This window comes from Nothobranchius furzeri, chromosome 13, assembly GCF_043380555.1.
Source record: "Nothobranchius furzeri strain GRZ-AD chromosome 13, NfurGRZ-RIMD1, whole genome shotgun sequence".
Taxonomy (NCBI): domain Eukaryota; kingdom Metazoa; phylum Chordata; class Actinopteri; order Cyprinodontiformes; family Nothobranchiidae; genus Nothobranchius; species Nothobranchius furzeri.
In genome coordinates, this window is record NC_091753.1 from 59,758,202 (window position 1) to 59,785,955 (window position 27,754).

Sequence of the window (27,754 nt, forward strand, 5' to 3'; positions counted from 1 at the left end):
TCGTGGGCTCATCAACACAACTTTTGGGAATTGAAGCTCTGGAGACGAGAAGCTGCTTAACATCAGCTGTTTTAATTTGAGGAGAAAATGAAACTTAGATTTTCTGAGCTATGAAAATTTTAGATCTATAAATAATTACTGGTAGCCTAATAAAATCTTACCATGATGTTGTTTTGTTTATTACAGATGTTTTATCATGCAGGCCTTTTCTGTCACCGTTTTATTTCTTCCTTTCAACATAATTGTACATTAATTATGAGTAACTTCTCACTGTCTCAACCCTCTGGCAACTCAACTAGTGAATTAATGAGAATATTCTTTCAGATAAATCCAACCAGTTCAGATACAAATGTGTCTGTTGGCAAAAGAAAAACCTACATGACTCTTAAACTTGAGCAGTCATTCCCATTACAGACAACTCCTTAATTACAGTTACATAACCAAACAGATAATAAATACAATGTTCAACAAAAAGAGTCAATAGATTTAATATAAAGATTTGTTTAAGATGTTGATAAATGCGAATAACTTTTGACTGAGTAAGTAAAACTGCGGCTTTAGGTTTTCAACAAGAAGTTTAGTTTGAAGAATAAATGTTTGATTTTCGTACAAAATTCGGAAGAATTAAAATGTGGACATAACTAAAGCCCACAGCCAGCAGGGGGCGGAAGTGCGGCGGTGTCGGATGTCAGCTTCCGCTTTTTTCCCGCCCCCATGTGGAAGAAGCGGAAGTGAAGTACGGAACGTTTAGAAAGATGCACACTTTACAGGAAACGAGTGTTACTGTTTACGGGATTACAAACATGTCGACATTTTGATCTTAGTTGAGCTTTTTTCGGTTGTAAATTTGTATTTAAAGATTAACGTGAGTCACAGGGAAGCTTTAAATGTCATAAAGCATGGAGGCGCGCTTCGGTAAAGAAGTGGCGTCGGTGGTGGAAGTCGCTATCCGCTCGACCGTGTCTGTCTTCAGGGACACCGAAGAGGTGCCGAACGAGGAGGCGAAGTTTGCTCACATCCAGGAGATCGAGAAGAGCCTGGTGGCTCAGATCCAGAAAGTGTTCTCGGCGGTGTGGTCGGAGTTGTCCGAGGAGAACGAGGCTCTGCGGGCGAAAGTGGAGCAGCTGGAGGATGTTCTGCGGAGGAAAGCGGGGCAGCTCGAGCAGGAGCTGGAGGCCAGAGTGGGTCAACTAGGCAGAGACATGGAGCTACTGGAGAAGGAGCTGAAGACCATCAGTGAAAGCAGCAGCAAAACACAAGAAGGCTTCACTGACCTTGAGCACGAGGACGGCCCAACCACATCAGCCAGTACAGGTGATCACAAGCGTTATGTCGATGTGTGTTCCCCCCTCGAGAGCTGCGAGTGGAAACGACCCACTCACAAAATAACCCTAACCTGAGGGGGGAACACATATCGACTTAACACCGGTTCAATTCAAGTTTATTTATAAAGCTCCACATCAGGACCAGAGTCGTCTCAAGGACCTTCACACAGTAAACATCCCAACACAGGTCGGGTCATTAAGCCAATCAGTAACAAGTATCCTATATAAGGAACCCAGCAGGTCGCATCGAGTCACTGACTAGTGTCAGAGTCTTTACAGCAATCCTCATACTAAGCAAGCATGCAGCGAAAGTGGAGAGGAAAACTCCCTTTTAACAGGAAGAAACCTCCAGAGGATCCTGGCTCAGTATAAGCAGCCATCCACCACGACTCACTGGGGATGGAGAAGACACACACACGCACGCACGCACACACACTGTACATGGCTAGCTCAGCGGAGATCGTCAGAGATTTTTTTTTTGAACAAAGTACAACAATAAAGTACAAACTCATGGAGAATGTGAAGCTTATCAAAGAAAGGCAAATCTAATAAATAGCATAGAAGCATTTTTTATAGTGATGCACCGATGTGGCATTTATTGGCCATTACATACTTTTATGGCAGATAACCCATATTTGCCAATATTTATTTACTGACATTAATGCTTGTGAAATCTACAGATCGTGTGTAGAATGAAAATTATTAAAGCTGAATTTACATTATTGTGTACACACACCACACACATTTACACTTCTGAGATGATCACTGTCACATGACTAAAACACACATCGCCCCCCTCACCTTCTGAAACAGATAAACAAATGGAAACAAGATGGGAAAATTTCTGGTTAATATCGGGCCACTTTTTGTTAAAAATGACTTAAGGTTGGTTTATGCTTGATGCGTCCGCACGGCTCCGCGCGGAAAAGTTGCGTCACTTTAACAACCACGCCCCTCCACCGCGTCTCCGCACGGCCCCAGATTTCCGCACCACGCACCTAGGAAATTTTCTAACCACGCAGACGGTCGGACGCGGAAAAACATGGCGGACTGGCAAGAACTAGTACGGCAGAGGTTGGTAAATACAGACATTTGTATGATTCAGCTCTCAGAGATCACCGTGATCAACATGTTGTTAATAATTCTTGGAGAGTTATAGCTCGCACTGTCGGAAAAGACGAGAACGCTGTTAAAAATGCTGGAATACCATGTTGTAAACAACAGTCATTTCTACTTCTACTATGGTGTAGTGTTGGATGCATGCAGTAGAGCTCCATGCTGCCCCCTACAGTTTGGGAGAATATTGGCTCACCACAGAGACGAGCCGCACAAACCATAAACGCTGCGAGTGGTGAAGCGCGTTCCATCCACGAGCCGCATCACCGCGAGGAAAGTGAATGCGTCAAGCATAAACCAAGCTTAACATCTGCCGATATTGATGCAGATATATCGTGCATCTCTATTTATTTATATAGGAAACTGAAAACAGTAAGTTCTCAGTTATTTGACTTGAGATGGTTTATGCATTTTTCCAGTTTTTTGTTCTACTTAAGCCCTTTTTATGACACACCATGCCGGCAAATCAGCATAATATTACCGCAATGGTGTGTCTACAAACGCGCCGTGCCGGCATGGCGTTGCGCCAATTTTGCGGCGTTCGTTCCGCAAGTTATGTCCAAGATAAACGGAAGTCTGCGGCAGCGCAGAGACCGCCCCCGTACCCCCTTTATGCCGCCATCACCTAATCTTTTATAAAATTGCCACATTACCGCCACGGTCTGATCTTATAAACGACCTTTATCCTCCCCAGGGAGCCGCAGCAAATCCCGTTTTGCAAACGCTCTGGTCCTGTACTTTAGTGAAGAATAAAATAGCTTAAATTTGTTTAAAATTGGGGGAATGAGGGCTTGTTAGCCCTCCATTTATTACAGTGGATTTAGTTTTTGGCCAACAAAACGACTATATTAATAGCATCAGAAAAGATGCATTCAAGTCCTTCACATAGAACAGAATATCACCAACTTCAGAAAATCGATATTAAGTTTGAGATCAATCCATTGATTAATGTCCTCCAAAAAACTTGTGATTGTTGGCACGAGTAAAGCAAATGTTTCAGGGATTCATCTTCTGCAGGGGTGGACCGTTAAAGCGCCCGAGCGCCAATGGCGCTAAATTTTCTCGTCGGGCGGTAAATACTTGACGACTTACCGCCCAGGTGGCGCCCAAGCCTTATTTGTCATTTACACACCGGCTTTCGCCTACATCATGGCCCCGCCCTGTAGGAAGCTGCCGTTTTCGTTTCGCGCGCGTGAACCTGCGCGCCTCTAGCCACCTACTGCACTTGTACGATTCGTGCACGTACTGCACGATTAGTTATAGTCACGTGAACTATAAGTTCACTATTAAAGACGAAGTGGAACCACGCTAGAAACACAAAAGCACGCAGGAAGATCGCGCCACCAGGGATTGGATTTCTTGATGAAATCTCCGGCAAAACGCTTTAAAACTGGTGAGGAGAAGCGAGACAGTTCGAAACGGTATGAAGCAGAGAAGCGTGTGCGTAGGTGGAATGATTCTTGGCGATTTAAAGAAGACGGGAGGCGCAGAGAATGGCCGTGTTCGAGTTGAGCAGCGCCTCGCCTGGAAAACATACGAGAGCAGACGGAAGCAGCAGGGGGAGTGGCTGAAAGACGGCGTTTCGCCGGGGACACACCGGCCGCGGAAGCGCCCGAAGCGAATCGCTCACGAAGTCCGGCCGCTGCTCGCCGCTCCTCAGTTCAGATCAGACGCGCCCCATTCGAGGCGCGCCTCGGCTCCGCTGTGGATTTTCTTTTAACTACCTGGTGTCCTCAATTTCCTCAGCTCTTTTCCTCTACGTGTGAGTGAGTGAGTGAGTGAGTGAGTGAGTGAGTGAGTGAGTGAGTGAGTGAGTGAGTGAGTGAGTGGAGAGAGAGGGAGAGGGAGAGGAGAGGAGAGAGAGAGAGAGGAGAGAGAGGGAGGAGAGAGAGAGAGAGAGAGAGAGAGAGAGAGAGACTATGGTGTGAACCAGTTGTTTCTGCCAGTTGAATCTCTTGGATTTTCCTACATGTGTAGCTCGGGGGTGACGATGGATGAAGATATCGCGTTAGCATTCACACTTGTTCAATTTTCAATTTTAATTCTGGTGCCTGTTAGCAGCTGAAACACATCCTCACGTGCTTGTGGATATCATATATTGTATATGAAAACATGACTGTAATAATAAGTAAAGGTTAGCAGCTGTAGGTTTAGTGTGCTCATAGGAAACGTGACAAAAGAAAACAAAACACATTTCTCTTTATGGCCTATATTGTTGTTATTATCAGCGTAACATGATTTACAGAATACATGTGACCAACTAACATTTCATGTTCTACCACCGGATGTTTGGATCAAAATATGAACCAATCAGATCTTAGATCAGGTGAGAGCCAGGCGTTTCCGTCATCCTCTAGGTTTTGCAGCCGAGGGAGAGCAGCTGCAGCGCCTTGCTCCAAAATCTGCGGCCGCCTTGATCTCACGAGGATATCGTTGCCTACATATGCATGACGTCAGAGCAAGTCGGCGTCAATTCGGACACAAATCTAACCGGCATGCACTGCTCGCCGATCACCGCTGGTCTAACCTGCGCAGAACTGGCTCATCTCGAACACAGTCAATGGCTCGAATACAGCAAAGCGGAGTTGGTGATGTACTGCGTTGTATGCCGGAAGTATGCGACGACAAAATCGTGTTTTGTTGACGGAACAAACAAATTCAAACTTGAATACGTTATTATGTTTGTGAATGTGTACAAAATAAAGGTTTATTACATTTAAAACGGTTCCGTTTTTATTTTGACTTGTTTTGGCAGCTGACCAGTGGGGCCGGTAGATTCTTGGTGGGGCCGGTAAATATTCAGAGTTACCGGCCCGGCTGGCCGGTTGGTTTTGAAGTTAATGTCCACCCCTGTTCTGGCTTACAGAATGCACACAAGTCAACATCTAATTTAAACCCTCTCTCGAGAAGCACGGATAGAGGATATATTCCACTTGTTATTGTGAAATGGGTCCCTTGGACCTGTGGAGAAACAGATAATTTAACAAACGCTACTGTGGCTTCGCAGTTTGTGAACTTCTTCAAAGTATTTCTCATAATAAATCTTTTGTCACATACCATCATCAGGAGATCATCCGAGGTTTACAAGCATGCGTGAAAACCAGCAATTCCTGACCACGGTGAAGTTAGGTTGAAGTTGGATATTCGACAGGCATTGGTTCGCTACCATCAGCGACAAGTCTTCATGCCTTGTGCTGCGCCACAAACGGTGGTTAGCTGAGTTAGCTGAGAGACTCACTAATGGTAGTGGCGGGTCGCTTAGGGACCATCAACAAATTCCTAGTCCTTTGTAAACAAGTACCAAAATAATCCAATGCTTAATTGACCAAATTACTCAAAATTACTTCTGAGTTGCATTACTAAACTACATCTACAAGACACAACAGTTTTTAACACATTTCACACAATATGTTTTTTTATAAGATTTTTATGAAAAATGTTGTGATATATATATATATATATATATATATAATATATATATATATATATATATATATATAATACATTTTATTTCAACAGCGCCTTTCTGAACACTCAAGGACACTTTACAGAGATAAAATACACAACAATAAAAGATAAAACAGCATAAAACAAACAGACAGATTGGAGCAAAGAGAGTAACTATTGGAATGCTAGACGGAACAGGTGAGTTTTGAGTCTGGTTTTAAAGAGAGTGAGGGAATCAATGTTACGGAGGTCAGGAGGAAGTGAGTTCCAGAGCTGGGGAGCAGAGCGGCTGAAGGCCCTGCTCCCCATGGTGACCAGACGGAAAGGTGGGACTGAGAGGTGGATGGAGGAGGAGGACCTGAGGGAACGGGTGGAGGTTGAAGGATGAAGGAGGTCTGAGAGGTACGGTGGAGCTAGGTTATGGATGGCTTTGAATGCATATAGCAGAATTTTGAATTGGATTCTGGAAGTGACAGGGAGCCAGTGGAGCTGCTGAAGAACAGGGGTGATGTGGTGGAAGGAGGGAGTTCTGGAAATGATGCGGGCTGCCGAGTTCTGGAGAAGTTGGAGTTTATGGAGGGATTTGTGAGGAAGACCGAAGAGAAGAGCGTTGCATTAGTCAATACGGGAAGTGATGAGGCTGTGGACAAGGATGGCGACCGAGTGAGTAGTGAGGGAGGGGCGTAGGCGGTTAATGTTACGTAGATGGAAGTAGGCAGACCGGGTAATATTGTTTATGTGGGACTGGAAGGATAGTGAGGAGTCGAGGATGACACCTAGACTCTTGACCTGAGGGGAGGGGGGTACTAAGGAGTTGTCGATGGGAAGTGTAAAGCTATGGATTTTGGATAGTAAAGATTTAGTGCCGACAAGTAACATTTCTGTTTTATCACTGTTGAGTTTGAGAAAGTTTGATGTGAACCAGTCTTTGATTTCAGATAAACAATTGGTGAGGGAGGAAGGAGGAAGTGAAGAGGAGGGTTTGGAGGATACATAGAGCTGGGTGTCATCCGCGTAACAATGAAAATGGATGTCAAATTTACGGAAAATATTTCCCAGGGGATATATTAATAGCTCCTAGGTTTTATAGAACAATTTAAAAAAGAGTGGGCTTTATACTTTTAATGACGTGCCTGGAAGATCAGCATCTGTTCTATGGGAGGCAGGAAAAGCAGTGATGAGAGGTAAAACAATCTTTCTCTTCACCTTAGAAAAAAACTGAAAAAATACTTTCTTCTAGTAGGCGCAAAGTTTTTAAAAGAGAAGTTTATATAAATCTTTCTTGCCTGCCAACAGTTTTGACTTCTTGGCTGAAGCCTTCTTCGTGGGCTGTCATCAGGTGAATTGCTGATGTGTGGCTTATATCCGGTATTCCCGGAGCGCGTCGTGTGGGAGTGGCGCGTGAAGATGTCGGGTCCACCGAGACTCCCACGTGCGCTTGATGGTGTGGTGCTGCGGAGGAGCGCATACGACCCGTCAGAAGCTCTCAACAAAATCATAAAACTTTTAGTCGGGTTAACGAACCAACACTGTAAACTCAAAAACATGAACAGAAGAACTAAGCGAACGTCACATTAAAAGAAGATGAAATACTTGTTTCCCATGATGTAATCTCCCTATTCACAAAACCTTAGTAGAAGCATCAATAAGAATCGCAGAAGAAAAGCTAAACTACGACCGAACACTCAAAAGATGCACAAACCCCACTGTATCCAGTATTATAGAACTGTTACCCTTCGTCTCCACTACTTCACCATGATATACCAACACCATGTACAGACAAAGATCAGGATTCAACATGGAAGACCCCCATCAGGCATCATGAGCAACCTCGTCATGGAAGACCTGGAGGAAAAAGCCATCACCTCCTAGGAGCGGCCCCGTCTTCTGGAGAAGATATGTAGACAACATCCTGGAAATAATCAACCAAGGGGCAATTCAGCAACTTGCAGACTACCTCAACAGTATCAATACACAGGGGTGGACCTTTAAAGCGCCCGAGCGCCAGTGGCACTAAATTTTCTCGTCGGGCGGTAAATACTTGACGAATCACCGCCCGGGTGGCGCCCAAGCCTTATTTGTTATTTACACACCGGCTTTCACCTACATCATGGCCACGCCCTGTAGGAAGCCGCCATTTTCATTTCGAGCGCGTGAACCTGCGCGCCTCTAGCCACGTACTGCACTTGTACGAGTCGTGCACGTACTGCACGATTCTAGTTATAGTCACGTGTAGAGCTGAAACAACTAATCGATTTAATCGATTATAATCGATTATTAAAATAGTTAACAACTTTTTTAGTCATCGATTAGTTGTTTAATAATCATATTTTACCGCATAAAGTCTATTTTTACCACAATCTGACATCGGTTACAATCTGTTAAATTTGCCGCCAGTGTGTGGCAGTAATGAGCCACTGATCTACCAGTGGAGCCGTAGAAGAAGAAATGAGCCAATGAGTGCCCTCGGTTTTCATGACGTATCACGTTACTGACGCTCATCTTGCTGTGAGAGATGGCGGAACAAGAAGAAATACAGAAGAAAAATAGAAGCGACAAAACTGAAGAGAAACCCCGTACTTCACTCTAGATGCCATGAAAAGACGGGTGACCTGCAAAATATGCAAAAACCATCTAGCATGGCACGGAAGCACGACGTCCCTAAGTGAACATTTGAGACGAAAGCATGTGGGGGCTGATGCAGCAGAGGAAAAGCACCGCGGTCAAGTGAGCCGTCATTTGGAAGAGCCAGCCCGGTAAGTAACAGAAAATAAACAAGCTGGACTTAGTGTTTTAGCTGAGATCGTTATAGTGGATGTTAAACATGTTTTTTTGCCGCGTTAGTCTACGGTGTTCTACTTCTGATTGACTAGATGCAATCGTGAATCTCCGTGTTGTGTGTCATGCGCTTGCCAAATTCAGCACGTCTGTTTATAAGAATGTTCTCGTTAAGAGAAAAACGGCACAAACCCATAACTATGTTCCTCATTCAAAAAAGGACAACTCCGCGGTGAAAAATTTACAGACGAGCTGTGTCCAGGTGAATATAACGCGGCATAGTTGTACGCTTTCAATTTATAAATACAGGAGAAATTCAGAAAAAGTCATTTTTTACTATTAAAAGGCTGTTTTACTATCTAACGCTGTAAAACGCCTCACAACACATTTTTATCATGTTTCTTAAACAGTATTACACAAAATAAACATTTTTCACATTTTCTAGCTAATTTAAACACTCCCGACTCAAAATAAAAACCTCATGAGCTTCTTACTTAGAGCTTTTTAATAGTAAAAAAAATTAGACTTTTTTTCTGAATATCTCCTGTTGCGGGCTATTTTGTAGAACGTAATCCTCAAAATAAATTATCACTGTATATTGTTAATTAATTCAAATAATATAATATTGATTTAGTGTTGTAGTGTGTGTGCTGCTTTATTTTATATGTGTACTTATTTCAGTCTATTTGTGTTTCTTATGCAGAAAAAAACAAGCAACGATGGACAACTACATGGGGAACAAGACACTCACCCCCCAGCAATTCATACCACTTACAAACTCTATTCTAAACATGCTGGTAAAAGACATGAGGCCACTACCCATGGTGGAAGGAGCAGGCTTCCAGCTAATGCTAAAAAATTATTCTGGACTGATATTTTGCACTGTTTAGCTCATTTTATACTGCTGACTGTTCATGTGCAATAAAATAGATTGCAGTCAACTGCACACTTTTCTTATATTTTTTTTCTTAACTGAAATGCATCCATCACTTGTATAGGTTAAATAGCTAAACAATAATGAACCGATTAATCGAAAAAATAATCGACAGATTAATCGATTATGAAAATAATCGTTAGTTGCAGCCCTAGTCACGTGAACTATAAGTTCACTATTAAAGACGAAGTGGAACCACGCTAGAAACACACAAGCACGCAGGGAGATGCCGCCACCACAGGGATGGGATTTCTTGATGAAATCTCCGGCAAAACGCTTTACAACTGGTGAGGAGAAGCGAGACAGTTCGACACGGTGTGAAGCAGAGAAGCGTGTGCGTAGGTGGAATGATTCTTGGCGGTTTAAAGAAGACGGGAGGCGCGGAGAATGGCCGTATTTGAGTTGAGTAGCGGCTCGCCTGGAAAACAGACGAGAGCAGACGGAAGCAGCAGGGGGAGTGGCTGAAAGCCGGGTCGAACCTGGCCCACAGCGGGGCTCAGCAGCCTCCAGAAGCTGATGGCAGTGCGGGGTGGGAGTGGCTGAAAGCCGGCGTTTAAGTCGGACAGATGTCCCTGCATGTGTAGCTCGGGGGTGACGTTTACTGAAGACATCGCGTTAGAGTTCATACTTGTTCAATTTTCAATTTTAATTCTGGTGCCTGTTAGCAGCTGAAACACATCCTCACGTGCTTGTGGATATCATATATTGTATATGAAGACATGACTGTAATAATAAGTAAAGGTTATCAGCTGTAGCTTCAGTGTGCTCATAGGAAACGTGACAAAAGAAAACAAAACACATTTCTCTTTATGGCCTATATTGTTGTTATTATCAGCGTAACATGATTTACAGAATACATGTGACCAACTAACATTTCATGTTCTACCACCGGATGTTTGGATCAAAATATGAACCAATCAGATCTTAGATCAGGAGAGAGCCAGGCGTTTCCATCATCCTCTAGGTTTTGCAGCCGAGGGAGAGCAACTGCAGCGCCTTGCTCCAAAATCTGCGGCCGCCTTGATCTCACGAGGTTATCGTTGCCTACGTATGCATGACGTCAGAGCAAGTCGGCGTCAATTCGGACACAAATCTAACCGGCATGCACTGCTCGCCGATCACCGCTGGTCTAATCTGAGCAGAACTGGCTCATCTCGAACACAGCCAATGGCTCGAGTACAGCAAAGCGGAGTTGGTGATGTACTGCGTTGTATGCCGGAAGTATGCGACGACAAAATCGAGTTGTTGAGGGAACAAACAAATTCAAACTTGAATATGTTATTATGTTTGTGAATGTGTACAAAATAAAGGTTAATTACATTTAAAACGGTTCAGTTGTTATTTTGACTCGTTTTGGCTGCTGACCAGCGGGGCCAGTAGATTCTTGGCGGGGCCGGTAAATATTCAGAGTTACCGGCCCGGCTGGCCGGTTGGTTTTGAAGTTAATGTCCACCCCTGATACAACTGGGAACGTCACCTCGCACTCGAGGAAGAAAAGAATGGTGAAATCCCCTTTTTAGACATCCCAATTCAACACAAAAATAATGGAAAACTAGGAATAAAACTCCACAGAAAACATCCTCGCACAGATCAATGCCTACTATGGTCATCAGAAATGAACGCACGGCTTTCATAACAGATGAACAAGACCGGTAACTGGAGGAAAAACACACCAAAAAGGCACTTTGAAACTGCAACTATCCATAAGGGGCAGTAACCAGTGGGAAGAGACGGGCACAATCTTCACTACATAAACACCAAAAACTCGGAAAAATTCACATCAACAGAAACAACACCAAGAAAGATGGTGAGCGTACATACGAGGAATAACGGAACGCGTCAGAAGATCCCTCAAGAACATCACATTGCTACTGTCATAAAGCCTTACACAAAACTACAACAACTGCATAGGACCAACAAACCCGACTAACAATGCAGCATCCTCTATAAAACGCCCTGCCTGCCACGTAACTGATGTTATATCGACGAGACGGGACGACGGCTACAGGTCAGAACAGATGAACGCCGCGCGGAGGGCAAAAACAGAATAACAAGACATAAAAGAACGTGGCTGACAGAAACCATGACATCCGCCATAACGGACCACTGCAGAAAAAACAATCATGTGATGGACTGGAACAACACAAAGATCATAGGAAAAGAAAGCGATCACTACAGAAGAAGGATACGGGAATCAGTAAAAATCAGGGCACATGACGGATCAACCATCAACGGGGATGAGGGAGCATACAGGCTCTCGAGAACCCGGGACGTGTCTTTGCTTATTCAGGGACCATAAACACACTTTGTATTAATCCAGACAGAGTTAATATATAGTTTATAAAATGAATTTAATTCTTTTTCCTAAACTAATGTTACATGACAGATATGAGAGGTGGTGTGGTGGAAGCTAGATGTTGCAGCAGCCGTTCTTTGTATCTGAGAGAAAATGTGAGAACTGGGTGTAAAAGAATTAGTTGTTATAAAGTAGTGAGTTAGTTACTGATCATCAGACTCTAGTATGCAGGCGTACGATACCCTGGTATGAGTTGCTCCCGGCGGTCCGGAGGGGTGCGGTCAGAGCGGTGAGGTCACCGGACGTCAAAACCACGATACTCAGACATTAGGAACTTCCTCTGAGTTCAGCTTCCCCAGCCATGAGATGCAACCCGGGGTCTGCAGGTCAGGTGTCCAAGGTGGATGTCTGAAAACTGAAGTAGCTCTGAAAAGCTGTTGTCAGGGTGTCCGCGGGGTTTTAAAAAGTATTAAAAAGTGATAAATAAAAATAGTCAAATTTAAGGCCATTAAAAGTGTTAAATTTGGTCTCAGAGGTATTATTTTTTCCAAATTAGGTATTATTTTTTTCAGACTATCAGGTGTCATATTCTGAACATCGACATAGAAATATATTCCGAATGAAATGTTTTGAACGATTATAAAAATAAAACAAGCCGATTATTTGCTCCTCCCACTTGAGCTGCCCTGAGTTACAAATGAAGCGCTCCTCCACAGTGTTGCCAACTTGGCGACTTTGACGCTATTTCTAGCAGCTTTTCAGACCCCCTTCTTGACTTTTTAAATCTTAAAAGTACCTAGCGAACACCTCAGAAACATCTCTGGTAACCCTTAGCTACTTTCTGGATAACTGTCGACGACATTTCCTGCAGGTTAGCTAAACACTCCGCCTGAGCTCCGGACCGTTCTTCAGGACATTAGGAAAGGGAATGATGTAGTGATGTGTCAGTCGCTACAGAAACGGCTCTCGGAGCCGGCTCCCTGTTGGATTAACCAGAGTGAGTGACACACACACCGTACCTGCGGACTCCTGAGCCACTAAAATCAGCTAAATGTGCGCGTGCGGCGCGCTAAACACACGTGCAGCTTGCCCCTGATTGCTGTGAGACCAGGTTGGGGGGTGGGGGGTGCAGCTGTGGTTGGGACAATTATTACATTAACTGATGGACTTGTAAATAAATAGTTTATAAATAAGGTAGAAATAAGTTCCTCACGCTGATAACTAATAACTAATCTCTCTGAGGACACGGTGCTAGTGCACTCTCCTACAGCACCTTGACATGACTCAATAAATGTTATGCAACATTTTGTGAACATCAATTTATTTGCATGTATTTGTTATAAATGCCACTGTATAATTCTTGTTGTCAGTATTTGCAAGATATTGGTATTTGGGTCTGTACGGGTTAGACTTAAATGAGTTAAACCAAGGTCTATAGCCCTTGGGTCATAAACTATGAGCTATAAGTATATTGGTCTTTTTATACTGGGAATCAGGAGTTATTTTAGTGATCATCTTGTTTCTTGTTTATTTTTGCCCTGATTGTGCCCTGAGCAGTTTTATGACTGAATAAAAATAAATAAAAAAATCTACATAAATTGAAAAATCGTCTTAAATAATCGAGATCTCAATTTCAGTCACAATAATCGTGATTATTGTTTTTGCCATAATCGAGCAGCCCTACTTTAGCATATCCGGTCACATAATGATGACGTCATATTCAGTGGTCGTTGTGCATCATTTCAGGCCTCGTGGTCAACTGTCTGAACCACTGAACAGAAGTGCCTGGCTTATTTTCTAAGTAAAATAAATATGTGCAATACATTGTCAACATCAGTGAGTCTCTAAGTCTATTCTTTTTGTATGTTATATATGTTAAAATATGTGTAAATAGGTCGCTGATTAACACTTGCAATTTAGTGTTGTGATGGTTTTAAAAAAAATTCTGAAGGTAGTAAAAAAGTATTAAAAAGTAGTAAATTTTACTTAAGGATTGCTGTATATACCCTGGTTGTGTCTGTAATCACTCGCAGCGTCGCACAAAGGGTTTGACTTAAGGTCAAATGAGTTTGTTCCAAAAGAGAAGCTTCTTTCCCAATTTGACCAAATCGGGTTCAGCTGGAAACTGAATTAATCAGGAAGTAATTCTTGTTTTATTAAACTACTTTGTTATGATTTCTGGCCGAGTTTGGCCAATCAGAATTTGACACGTTTCTGAGTCTTTACCAACATCCCTCAGAAAGCCACGCCCTCCTCGGATACAAAGATGTTTTCAACCTTAAAGAGTATCTTATGGTAACGTGTGTGAGTGTAAACAATGATTCACTTGTTAAATCAACACACACTGATTTGTGATAGAAATGGATCGTTGTAAGAACAATGTTCATTTCAAATTCATAGTTTAAGCACAGATTATTCAAACATTTCATTTAAACATCTTGTTCATTCATCACATCTGATTATTTAACGTATAACTGTAACATCGTGGAGTCTTCACTTGTTCAGAGTGAAGAATGATGACGTCTGGCGTTCAGAGAGAGTGCAGGAACCTTGGGAGAGAATGTTTGTCTTCATTAGTCAGCACGCGCTGAGCAGAACCTTCTGGATGATTTAGAAGGCTACAGAAAGTGGATTCATGCTGTAGATGAAAGGTTATTATACTGATCAATATGTAGGAGAAAATTGATCCTTTTGGACTAGGGCTGAAACGATTCCTCGAGTACCTCGAATAATTCGAGTACCAAAAAATCCTCGAGTCAAATTCTCTGCCTCGAGGCTTCGTCTAATTCACGTTTAATTAATTCATGGCTTAGCAATCGCCCGTGCTCACGTTTCACCCGGACCGAAATAAGTGACGCGCATACACACACCACTGAATGCACACGTGAGTAGCGAATGTAACTTAACTTTCTCTTAAGCCATGGCGGACAACGTGGACCCCGGTGGAGTGCGAAAAAGACAGAAAATGTCAAAGGTGTGGGAGCATTTTTCTCGTGGTCAGGCGGGAAACGTAGTCCAGAGTAGGGCTGCAACAACAAATCGATAAATTCGATGAAAATCGATTACTAAAAGCGTTGGCAACGAATTGCGTCATCGATTCGTTGTGTCGCACAACTCTTCCAGATCAGCGCAAGTCAGATCAGCGCGAGGGAGAGCCGGCAGATCAGCGCGAGGGAGAGCCGGCAGATCAGCGCGAGGGAGAGCCGGTACCGGCAGATCAGCGCGAGGGAGAGCCGGCAGATCAGCGCGAGGGAGAGCCGGTACCGGCAGATCAGCGCGAGGGAGAGCCGGCAGACGCTGCTGCGAACCGGTTCCGCCCAAGGCCGGATTAACTGGGCAATTGCCCAGGGCCCACGAACTCTAAAGGGCCCAGGGCACGAGCAAAATACTGTATCTATAATTTCCCGCTTTATGAGGACTATGGTGACCGTACGTTCCGTTTTCCCCGGACGTGTCCACTTTTCACTCTGTCCGGCGCGTCCGGACTGTGGGTTCTTGTATTGATGAAAATGTCCAGCTTTTCATCCAGGAGCAGGGATCGAATTATGGGGGAGCTGTATATCCTACACATCAGGGGAGCCGGAAAAAAGTTTTCTATATTATATCATTTTTGGACTCTTGAGCAGAGAGCGGCACAGCGCGTTGTTGCGCAGCGATCCAGGCAGCTGCTTCCAGCGCATGGTCCATTCTCAAAGTGGCGCAACCAAAAAACTATAATTAGCACACGATCGTTCATGTCTGCACATGTTCTCTATTTTCTGTCTTATTTGTGCCTGAAGTGCGCTACTGCGGAGCTCATCACCTGTGCTGTGGTGATGTCACCTCACGCAGCATCGAAAACGCGCTCTGAGCTTTGCGGTCAGGAGATCTTTGATCTGCTCAAAAGTAACTGATGAGGTGAAAAAGTAAGAATCCAGGCAGCAGATTTTTTGGAGAATTAAGAGGAGATGCAGGAAGATGAGAGACAGACAGGACAGGAAAATAGTTCAATAAAAACAACAAAACAAAACAAAGTGTTGAAAAGTAAAATGTAGGTAGATTTATCTCCACTACACGTTTTTACCAGTAAAAAAACATATTAATACATCTGATACAATTCAGATCACCTTCAAAACTCAGTCACACACCCAGGGCCGTTTCAAGACATTTTGGGGGCCAAGGCAAAATGCCCCCCCCCCCCCCCCCCCCCCCAATAACTGGGCTCCCCAGAAGCCTCTGTGTACTTCATACCCTCTCCAGTAGAGTTAGTTATACAGTGTTTATAAAAGCCCCTCAGACATTACTGACATGTTCTAATATTATCAGATGAAAAACTAAATTATCAGACATGCTGTCTCATCTGCTGCTTTTATAAACTTGCAAAAAGTAACAAGACCATTTGAAAGCCACTATTTGTGGATTCTCTGAAAGTTTCCATGGAGTGTGTGACAACTTATTTTTTCATTGATCCTATCGTCTAATCTCACAGCTGAAACAAGCATCCTTAATAATCTGTGCACAGGAAGCGTACCGATGCTGTAGTAAAACAAAAGGTATAATAATTTATTATTAATAAAACCTTGTTGCAGCACTAAAGCAGAAAAATGAGATTTTGCAATAAATATGCAAAATATTTACATATATATTGTTTTAGAGCATTTTTATTGGCAGAATCTGATATTAATTTAGTTCTTACAAAAAATGGGTCCCAACATGGTTTGTGTTGCGTTGCCATAGTGTGATGTCATAGGCACAGATTCCCTGTCCTCTTGTTTGGAAATGGAAATATGGTCACCCTATTAAACAAACTGTCCACCCGTGCTTTTGCGCTGCACAGAGACGCTTCGCTGCCTATGACTGAATGTCAGTTGAGAGTCAGCCTCATGCAGACTGACCAATGAAGAGAGGGCCTCAAGTTAAGACCCTCTCCTCATTGGTCAGTCCACACGAGGTGGGTCAAAGGTTACTCTGGGCGGGTTACGTGTTGTCAGGCAGTCAAGTATTGAGTATATTTACTGTATATTACAGTAAAATATTCTGTATGTGACCACATTATGGTGATCCTTGGGTCGTGATGATGGAGCCCTTGAATATTGTTGCCCAGGGTACAACAAAGTGTTAATCTGGCCCTGGTTCCGCCGTCACATTCCCGCAGAAACTGGTTGATCACACCGGGGCCAGACTACTAGCATGTGGCTTTACAACCACAATGTCCTTGGAAGCAAAAACGCTTTTAAAAGGGAGGGAGGAGTCCTAACTGTTGCTGCAGGCGTGTTGTGTGAGAGTGCAGTTATATACTGGTTAATATATTTTTGGGTTCAGTTGCTTTCGTCGTCGTCGTCGTCTTCCTCCGCTTATCCGGGTCCGGGTCGCGGGGGAAGCATCCCAACTAGGGAGCTCCAGGCCGTCCTCTCCCCGGCCTTGTCCACCAGCTCCTCCGGCAGGACCCCAAGGCGTTCCCGGACCAGATTGGAGATGTAACCTCTCCAACGTGTCCTGGGTCGACCCGGGGGCCTTCTGCCGGCAGGACATGCCCGAAACACCTCCCCGGGGAGGCGTCCAGGAGGCATCCTGACCAGATGCCCAAACCACCTCAACTGGCTCCTTTCGATCCGGAGGAGCAGCGGTTCTACTCCGAGTCCCTCCCGAATGTCCGAGCTCCTCACCCTATCTCTAAGGCTGAGCCCGGCCACCCTACGGAGGAAACTCATTTCGGCCGCTTGTATCCGCGATCTCGTTCTTTCGGTCATTACCCAAAGCTCATGACCATAGGTGAGGATTGGGACGTAGATCGACCGGTAAATCGAGAGCCTGGCTTTCTGGCTCAGCTCCCTCTTCCCCACGACAGATCGGCTCAGCGTCCGCATCACTGCAGACGCCGAACCAATCCGCCTGTCGATCTCCCGATCCCTCCTACCCTCACTCGTGAACAAGACCCCGAGATACTTAAACTCCTCCACTTGAGGTAGGACCTCTCCCCCGACCCGGAGGTGGCAAGCCACCCTTTTCCGGTCGAGAACCATGGTCTCAGATTTGGAGGTGCTGATCCTCATCCCAGCCGCTTCACATTCGGCCGCGAACCTACCCAGCAAGAGCTGAAGGTCAGAGCTGGATGAAGCTAGGAGGACCACATCATCCGCAAAAAGCAGAGACGAGATTCTCCTGCCACCAAACTCGACACACTCCACACCACGGCTGCGTCTAGAAATTCTGTCCATAAAAGTGATGAACAGAACCGGTGACAAAGGGCAGCCCTGGCGGAGTCCAACCCTCACTGGGAACAGGTCCGACTTACTACCGGCTATGCGGACCAAACTCACGCTCCTCTGGTAAAGGGGCTGAATGGCCCTTAACAGAAAGCCTCCCACCCCATACTCCTGGAGCGTCCCCCACAGGGTGCCCCTGGGGACACGGTCATAAGCCTTCTCCAAATCCACAAAGCACATGTGGATTGATTGGGCAAACTCCCATGCCCCCTCCATCACCCTTGCAAGGGTATAGAGCTGGTCCACAGTTCCACGGCCAGGACGAAAACCACATTGCTCCTCCTCTATCTGAGATTCAACTATCGATCGGACCCTCCTCTCCAGTACCTTGGAGTAGACCTTTCCAGGGAGGCTGAGGAGTGTGATCCCCCTATAGTTGGAACACACCCTCAGGTCACCCTTCTTAAAGATGGGGACCACCACCCCGGTCTGCCACTCCCTAGGAACTGCCCCCGATGACCACGCAATGTTGTAGAGACGTGTCAACCATGACAGGCCTACAACATCCATATCCTTGAGATACCCAGGACGAACCTCATCCGCCCCCGGGGCTCCGCCGCTGTGTAGTTGTTTGACTACCTCAGCAACTTCTGTCCCTGAGATCGGACAGTCCATCCCCAGGCCTCCCAGCTCTGGTTCCTCCTCGGAATGTGCATTGGTGGGATTGAGGAGCTCCTCAAAGTATTCCTTCTTCCACCGTCCGACTATAGCCTCAGTTGACGTCAGCAGCTCCCCATCCCCACTGTAAACAGTGTGAGCGAGTTGCTGCCTTCCTCTCCTGAGGCGCCGGACAGTTTGCCAGAACCTCTTTGGAGCCGATCGATAGTCTTTCTCCATGGCCTCACCAAACTCCTCCCACGCCCGAGATTTTGCCTCGGCAACTGCCACTGCTGCACCCCGCTTGGCTATCCGGTACCTGTCTGCTGCCTCCGGAGACCCACTGACCAGCCACGCCCTGTAGGCCTCCTTCTTCAGCCTGACGGCTCCCCGAACCTCTGGTGTCCACCAGCGGGTACGGGGGTTGCCACCACGACTGGCACCGGCCACCTTACGACCACAGCTAGCAACAGCCGCCTCGACAATCGCAGAGTGGAACAAGGCCCACTCGGACTCAATGTCCCCCACTGCTCTCGGGACGTGGTCAAAGTTCTGCCGGAGGTGGGAGTTGAAGACCGTCTTGGCAGGTTCTTCTGCCAGGCGTTCCCAGCAGACCCTCACTATGCGTTTGGGTCTGCCAGGTCTACGCGGCATGTTCCCTTGCCATCTGATCCAACTCACCACCAGGTGGTGATCAGTTGACAGCTCCGCCCCTCTCTTCACTCGGGTGTCCAAAACATACGGCCGCAGGTCAGATGATACGACTACAAAATCTATCATCGACCTGTGACCTAGGCTGCCCTGGTACCAAGTGTACCGGTGGGCATCCTTATGTTCGAACATGGTGTTCGTTATGGCCAAACTGCGGCTTGCACAGAAGTCCAATAACAAAACACCGCTCGAGTTCAGATTAGGTGGGCCGTTCCTCCCAATCACACCCCTCCAGGTCAAGCTGTCATTGCCCACGTGAGCATTGAAGTCCCCCAGCAGGACAATGGAGTCCCCTGATGGAGCACTATCTAGCACTCTTCCCAGGGACTCCAAAAAGGGTGGGTACTCTGAACTGATATTTGGCCCATAAGCACAAACAACAGTCAGGACCCGTTCCCCGACCCGAAGGCGCAAGGAAGCTACCCTTTTGTCCCCCGGGGTAAACCCCAACACACAGGCAGAGAGTCTCGGGGCTAACAAAAAGCCAACCCCAGCCCTCCGCCTCTCACCCGGAGCAACTCCAGCAAAGTAGAGTGTCCAACCCCTCTCCAGGTCTCGGGTTCCAGAGCCAATGCAATGTGTCGAGGTGAGTCCGACTATATCTAGCCGGTACCGCTCAACCTCTGCCACAAGCTCCGGCTCCTTCCCCGCCAGCGAGGTGACGTTCCATGTCCCAAAAACTAGTTTTCTTGTCCGGGGATTGGACCGCCAAGGCTCCCGCCTTGGTCTGCCACCCGATTCGCATTGCACCGGACCCTTCATGTTCCTCCTGCGGGTGGTGGGTCCACAGTTGGACGAGCCCCTGTATCCGGTTCGGGCTGGGCCCGGCCGGGCCCCATGGGCGAAAGCCCGGCCACCAGGCGCTCGCTCACGGGCCCCAACCCAAGGCCTGGCTCCAGGGTGGACCCCGGTAACCCTCCGGGCCGGGTACTCCGACTCTTCGTTTTAACCGCCATGAAAGATCCTTCGAACCGTTCTTTGTCTCACCCTTCACCTAAGACCAATTTGTCATGGGAGACCCTACCAGGGGCACTAAGTGCCCCAGACAACATAGCTCCTAGGATCATTAGGGCACTCAAACTCCTCCACCACGATAAGGTGACGGTTCAAGGAGGAGGGTGACTGTTCAGTTGCTTTCATGTGGCCTAATGTGAGTCTATTTGGGATCATTGGAATGATCAGCAGCATTTCTTGATGTGACTTTATGGCAGTTGCCCAGGGCACCATCACACGGAGGATGGCATTCATTTACTTTTGTTTTATTTGGTATTTTTTCAGTCATTTTTGGAAATAGTGATCAATTTTGATTAATTCAATCAATCAATCAATCAAAGCTTTATTTATAAAGCGCCTTCCGCAACCCTGTCAGGAAGCCCAAAGCGCTGAACATGGTACAGTTGTAAGTAATTATACTGAATAAATCAACAATAAAAGAAATTCAAATTACAAAATACAAAATGGAAATAACAAGATAGATGAAACATTCCGGTAAAATACAAATGTGTGAAACACAATTGGATTGAGTGGATGGATTGAGCGTACCAATGAAAACTGTGGAATGGATTCAACATAATAGAGGGCCATAATCAAACATGTTCTGGAAATGCCAAGCGGAGTAGGTGTGTTTTTAGGTGATTCTTAAAGACTGGCAGAGAAGGGGACAGCCTAACTGAGGGTGGCAACTGGTTCCAGAGTAACGGTGCTAGGACTGAGAAAGCCTAATTCACAGCCTATGTTTAATTACATTTAAAAATTAGTTGTTTGACATCCCCAGTTATAATAAATGTCAACAGATGAGATCAAACAAAACAGATGACAATTGCCCTTAAGCTGTTTAACTTGGACCAAGAATTTTAGGTCACAGATAGATGTAGCTTATAGGGTCTCTGTCTATACACCTTATAAGACAATTTAGGTGATGGCATGTTGTTTTTCTGCTATTGAACTGTTTTCCAATAATGTTGTGTTAAATAAAGTGAAGGAAGGAGAGAAATAACGTTTCCTTAGCAGTTTTAAAAAATGTCCCCATGTAATCCGATTAATCGATTAATCGTGTCGAGACCCCATCCGATTAATCGATTATCCAAATAATCGTTTGTTGCAGCCCTAGTCCAGAGTAAATACTGTAAAATGGATCTAGCCTAGCACAACACTACATCCTCCATGCTGCAGCACCTGACCAGGAAACATCCACCTGTAAATGTCTCTTCTGCAAGCGGACTCGGAGGTCCGCTATATATTCTGCGGACGCTGTGCGACTTTTTCGTCTGTAGCGCTCAGCTTCAGCTCACACACGTCGTCTGCTAGCAACACGTCGGACCTAAAAATGTGCTAAAAATAGCAGTTTTGCTAACAGAACGCGTTTTCCTTCTCATCTGTTTCTGGAGATTATGGCAACAGACTAAATTTCACTTATGGATGGAATATGCCTTTAAACTCAGGGGGAGAAGTGCTCTCAATCTCCACCAATCAGCTGATCAGAACACCCGATTAGGTCGTCTGCAGCTCTCTGACTCCCTTTCTCTGCTCCCACAGCAACTCCAACGATGTTTGTCAGCACAGTTCCCTCTGACTCCACTGTGCTGCTGGTGGGCGCTAATGAAGTGGTCACCCAGACCCCGATATCTTCACTTGATGATCTGAAATCTGCAGCGTCTCCTGAATCCGGGCCTCAGGATGTCCCCAGCCCAGATTCCTGCTCTGCCGCCGCAGGTCTCGACCGCTCACAAGAAAAGGTTTGATTCAATTCAAGTTTATTTATAAAGCGCCAAATCACGACGAGTCGTCTCAAGGCACTTCACATAATAAACATTCCAATTCAGGCCAGTTCATTAAGCCAATCAGAAATAATGTTTCCTATATAAGGAACCCAGCAAACCTCATCAAGTCACTGACTAGTGTCAGTGACTATACAGCAATCCTCATACTAAGCAAGCATGCAGCGACAGTGGAGAGGAAAACTCCCTTTTAACAGGAAGAAACCTCCAGAGAATCCTGACAGTATAAGCAGCCATCCTCCATGACCCACTGGGGATGGAGAAGACAGAGCAGACACACACACACACACACACACACACACACACACACACACACACACACACACACACACACACACACACACACACACACACACACACACACACACACACACACACACACACACACACACACACACACACACAAAGACAAGTAATGTGTCTATGGTTACATTGTGATGTCTTAGTAAATATTGTATTTGGTGAGAGATAAACTTTATTGTATTTATCCTAGTGGATCTATAATTAAACGGGTAAACTAGTAGTAGCACATCCAACGTCAATGAAAACAAAAAGTTATTATCAGGAGAGGGAGAATGTTTAAGTGGTTAGCAGCAGTGTGCTAGTCGATGGCCCCCTCCATGAGGCCACCACAGCTCAGCAGAACATCATTGTAGCTTCTTCTGGGGAGAAAAACACTTAGAGAGAAAATAAAGTTAACAGCTGAAATAGCAGGAAATAATACAGTTAAAGAGCAGATAGTAGAAGAAAGCAGTAGAGTGTGAAAAGTGGTCAGTGTATCCTCCAGCAGTCTAAGCCTATAGCAGCATAACTACAGAGATAACTCTGGATAATCCATCCTATTTAGATGGAGGCATGTTGGAGTCAGGGCAAGGGAGAGCCGTCTTTACCGACTGTACACTCCACCTCCCTCTACTCCCCCACTTGTCCAGATCTAGGCTAACATCAGATTTTAACCATAGGCCCTATCAAATAAAAATGTTTTAAGCCTATTCTTAAAAGTAGACAAAGTGTCTGCCTCACGGACTAAAGCTGGGAGCTGGTTCCACAGGAGAGGAGCCTGATAACTAAAAGATCTGCCTCCCATCCTAATTTTAGATATTCTGGGAACCACCAGTAGACCTGCAGTCTGAGAGCGAAGTGAGAAAAAAGCAGCTGAGTGATAAAAACCTCAGTAGGTGGTTTTGTTGTGATGATGTCGCCTCATGGAGAACATGATGCTGTATGGAAAAAGATTCAGATGAAGCTAAGAAGAGAGTCTATGCGGCTCTTTCCTGTGATCCACTTATTTCCTTTTTTCTTTGTTTGTTTGGGAAAATGTGCATTAATGAACAATCAAGTACTTGTTTACAGACTAAATGAGCCAGATTACAGCATAGCTGCTAATTTCCATCTGTTGTCTCTAGGCAGGAAAACTAACACGGGACATACACGACATTCCCTCTCTCTAGAGACGTCCGGTTATGTTTCCGTGGCAACAGCGAGCTCAAACGTGTCACGAGGTTCATTATCTGGTTTCTATTGTTAACTAGTCAGTCATTTAAAACGAGTATTCTAGGTTAGTGTGTTAATTTTACTGTGAAACTACCGGGACTCGAGAGAAAGTTGTTGTGACGTGAAGAAGACGTATGAAAGAAGTAAGAGAACGCTACGACAAAGACGTGAAATCTTCCTTGCGCGTCTCCAAATGGTCAAACAGGCGCACATGGTTAGTAATATTGTTTCTTAATGTTGTAATTGTGTTATTATTGAGATTATTAAGAGTTTCAAGTAAGATATTTGATTTGCTTTTAGTTTTCACGGTGTACCACGACCTTCTGAGTGTCTGTGGACGTCCGTACGGAGCGTGAAGTCCAGTTTGTTGAGCAGACCAGAGTGGCTACACTCTCCTACTCATTTGACTTATTTTTATCACAATTTTTTACTATTTTCTCATTTTAAACATGCTCTTAATCATTTTTTTAATCTTTTTTATTCTTTAATTTTTTGTGAAGCACCTCAGGATTTTGATCTTGTGCGAAAGATCCTTTTCTACCTTTCTTTCTTTCCTGCATGCAGTTAAATGGGGCGTGTTTTTGTCCCGCTGTGGTGTTGAACTGGATCTGCAGCTTTTCTGATTAAACTGAAGCCCTTCTTCTTACAGATGTCACTGGAGCCTTTTGAGGAGGGACAGTCGCTGAAAAGCGGTCGTACAGGCGGGGCGGCAGATGGAGCAGAAGCAGGTTGGACTGTTGCTGTTGCACCTCAGCTTAGGAAGGAGCTAAAAGGGAGTCTTGTTTAAATCAGACACAACTAACTTAAATGTTTCTCAACTTTCTAGATGTTCCTGACAACACCTCTGACGAGAAAACAGTCAAGTCAGAGGACGTTCCGGGACGAGGTCTCAGGAGAACTCAGTCTCAAGCAGGAAAACGGTTCTTCTGTGAGCTCTGTGACACTGGCTTTCACTGGAAAGGCGACCTGAAGAAACACATGAAGGTCCACAAAAAGACTTTTCCTTGTGAGCAATGTGACAGAAGCTTCCTGGACAAGAAGACTCTGGAAAACCACCTTTTGAGTCACGAGTCCTCAAAAGAGCCGCTGCCGTTTCCCTGTCCTCAGTGTAAGCGATCCTACAAGAGGGAGCAATCCCTCCAGAACCACCTCAGGTGTCACCAGAAGTCCAAACCACCAAAGCCGTTTGCGTGCGATCAGTGTGGGAAGACATTTAGAATCCAGCAGTCTCTGGAAAACCACCTCTTACGCCACGAGAAGTGGAAGCAGTCCTTCAAGTGTCAGCTTTGTGAAAAGACGTGTAAGACGCCGGTGCAGCTGAAGTGTCATATGGCCGTACACTCGGAGGAAAGGCCGTTCAGCTGCGCCACCTGTGGGAAGGAGTTCAAGAGCAAAGACACCCTACGCTTCCACCAGATGGTTCACACAAGCACCAAAAAGTATAAGTGCACAATGTGTGAGGAGTCCTTCAAGTATGCCCACTCGCTGACCGTGCACAAGAGGAAGCACACGGGCGACAGTCCGTTCATCTGCGACGTGTGCAACAGGTCGTACCGAACCGGTACCGCTCTGAAGAGGCACAAGGTGATCCACACAGGGGAGAAGCCTTTCACGTGTCACATATGTGGAGCGAGCTTCAACCTCAACAACAACCTCAAAAGGCATCTTCGCATTCACACCGGCGAGAAGCCGTTCACCTGCCAGGAGTGTGGCAAGAGCTTCTCAGAAAACAACAAGCTCAAGTCCCACATGCTCATCCACGGGGCCAGGAAGCCCTTCATGTGTGACCTCTGTGGGAAGACATTCCTCTTCAACTGCAGGCTGCAGATCCATCAGAAGTACGTACATGCCGACAAATCCCAGGAATCAGACGGCATTTTCCAGACCAGACGGCAAAACAAGTCACTAGTTAAACCGTTCAGTTGTAAAATCTGTCTGAAGGGTTTCAGCGCCGCGTCTTCCCTGAAGCTTCACGAAAAAGGCCACAGCGAACACAAGGAGTTCCAGTGCAGCTTGTGTGGGAAGGCTTTCCACAACAAGTACTCCTTCAGCTATCACCAGCGAAGCCACTTGGGCGAGAAGCCGTTCGTGTGCGACGTGTGCGGAAAGAGGTTTTTCCACGCTGCAAGTCTAAAGCAGCACGAGCGCATTCACACCGGGGAGAAGCCGTACAAATGCGACCAGTGTGGGAAAGCCTTCCGAACCGACGGAAACTTCTACAGACACATGAGGATCCACACGGGCGAGAAGCCTTTTGAGTGTGTTTTCTGTCAGAAGAAGTTTCACCAGTCCAACCAGCTCAAGTCTCACCTGCAGATTCACACCGGCCAGAAACTCTACACCTGCAAGCGTTGTGGGAGTGGCTTCTCCGACTCAAGGCAGTTCAAGAAGCACAGCTGCGACGCGTCGTAGAGACTAGAACCATCATCTGAATCAGCAAAGAAATCATTGTGTTTTAGTGTAAATTGCTTGCTTAAAATCTGGCAAGATGGTAATCTGTCAGGTCAGAGAATACCAGTTTTTTCTTTTTCATGGTTGAGAAATGAATGTTAATTTCACGTCAATTCATTACTGAGTGCGTTCAATAATGACTGAATTGTTGAGCTCAAATCCTGATCAACGAAGTGTTGTTTTTGTTCCTTTTGTTTGAGTTTAGTTTGTCCTTATGAAGCCTGAACAGAAATGTTCAGCTGTAATGAATTTGGTGGTTTTGAAGATGCTTTAGGCCAGTTGCTATTAAACTTACTCTATGCTTTGAGTTCTTTCCTTTTCGACTTTGGTTTATCCTGCTGAATCCTGTCAAAACAGCATTTGTATATCTATAAAGTGTTTTAATGTGGCTAATAAGGAGACTAAATGTTTTACTGTTTGTGGTTCGTCGTCGTGCACGGTACGAGGAGCTTGTTTTTACCTTAGCCGAAAATGCTTCGACGTCTACTGATGCCTTTGTCAGCCATCACCGATGTTAGAGGCAAAACTTCCGTTTATCTGCGGGCGTCGGAGCACGATGTTGGCCCACGCCCCCTCCGTTAATCACTGTGTGCCATGAGTGGTCCAGCATGTGTACTCCATCTTTGTTCATGGACCTGGATCCACATCTCCTTCACATGTCCATCGCTTCCTTGATCCATCTTTTGAATTTCTGTTGCTTTGTGTTTATGATCCTTGTTCTGTCCCAGTCCACTCTATGATTCTCTTGTTATGGCTGATTTCTTTATTATCCATCCATCCATTTTCATCCGCTTATCCAGAGTCGGGTCGCGGGGGCAGCAGCCTAAGTCAAGAGGCCCAGACTTCCCTCTCCCCAGCCACTTGGACCAGCTCCTCCGGGGGAATCCCAAGGTGTTCCCTGGCCAGGTGAGAGACTTAAGGGCCATTCCCATCTGTACCGGGCCGGCCCGGGCCGGGTAGCTTAGGTTGTTTACATATCTGGGTGGCCTGGTATTTTTCCGGGCCAACCAAGGCTCATTCTCAGCCCTCTTCTCGAGGGGGTCTGCTTCAGGCCGACCAGGGCCAACACACCCACTGCTGACAGCAAATTCACACCTTCCATTAGAGCAAGCCTCTGATTGGTGGGTAGAATCAGCCCACATGGGCTTAAGACAAGGATGTGTGGAATCAACCGGGCCAGGCTGGGGCCGACTGGGGCTACCCGGCCCGGGCCGACCCGGTACAGATGGGAATGGCCCAATAGTCCCTCCACCGTGTCCTGGGTCTACCTTTAGGTCTCCTCCCGGTTGGACGTGCCCGGAAAACCTCACCAGGGAGGCGTCCAGGAGGCATCCTGACCAGATGCCCGAGCCGCCTCAGCTGGTTCCTTTTATTATTTCTTTATAATATTTATATCGATGGGCAATAGCTCTGAGAAGGCAGCAGTAGACATAGAAACATGTTAGCTAAGGTAAAAACAAGCTCCTCCTACTCTGTATAACGCTGAAGTACAAAAATTAATTCTAACTGAAAACACGTAACGAACACATCAAAGATGTTTGTCTTTTATTTTGTCATTAAAGTGCAAGTAACACCTACATTTA

General features: G+C 45.7%; 1 protein-coding gene across 1 annotated transcript; it reads left to right on the forward strand.

The window, feature by feature from the left end:
* Window positions 1–737: 737 nt before the first annotated feature.
* LOC107397360 (zinc finger protein 271) lies at window positions 738–27,748 on the forward strand. Its single transcript, XM_054742287.2, has 4 exons — window positions 738–1,314; window positions 21,985–22,184; window positions 24,370–24,448; window positions 24,547–27,748. The coding sequence occupies exons 1-4, from the start codon at window positions 900–902 to the stop codon at window positions 26,130–26,132; spliced, it is 2,280 nt and encodes a 759-aa protein (XP_054598262.1). The 5' UTR covers window positions 738–899; the 3' UTR covers window positions 26,133–27,748.
* The last annotated feature ends 6 nt before the right edge of the window (window positions 27,749–27,754 follow it).

Excerpts from the sequence above, each read along its gene's own strand:
- LOC107397360 (XM_054742287.2), top strand. The coding sequence starts at position 900 with ATGGAGGCGCGCTTCGGTAAAGAAGTGGCGTCGGTGGTGGAAGTCGCT. Across the intron at positions 22,185-24,369 it reads TCGACCGCTCACAAGAAAAG|ATGTCACTGGAGCCTTTTGA; the intron begins GTTTGATTCAAT and ends TTCTTCTTACAG. Across the intron at positions 24,449-24,546 it reads GGCAGATGGAGCAGAAGCAG|ATGTTCCTGACAACACCTCT; the intron begins GTTGGACTGTTG and ends TCAACTTTCTAG.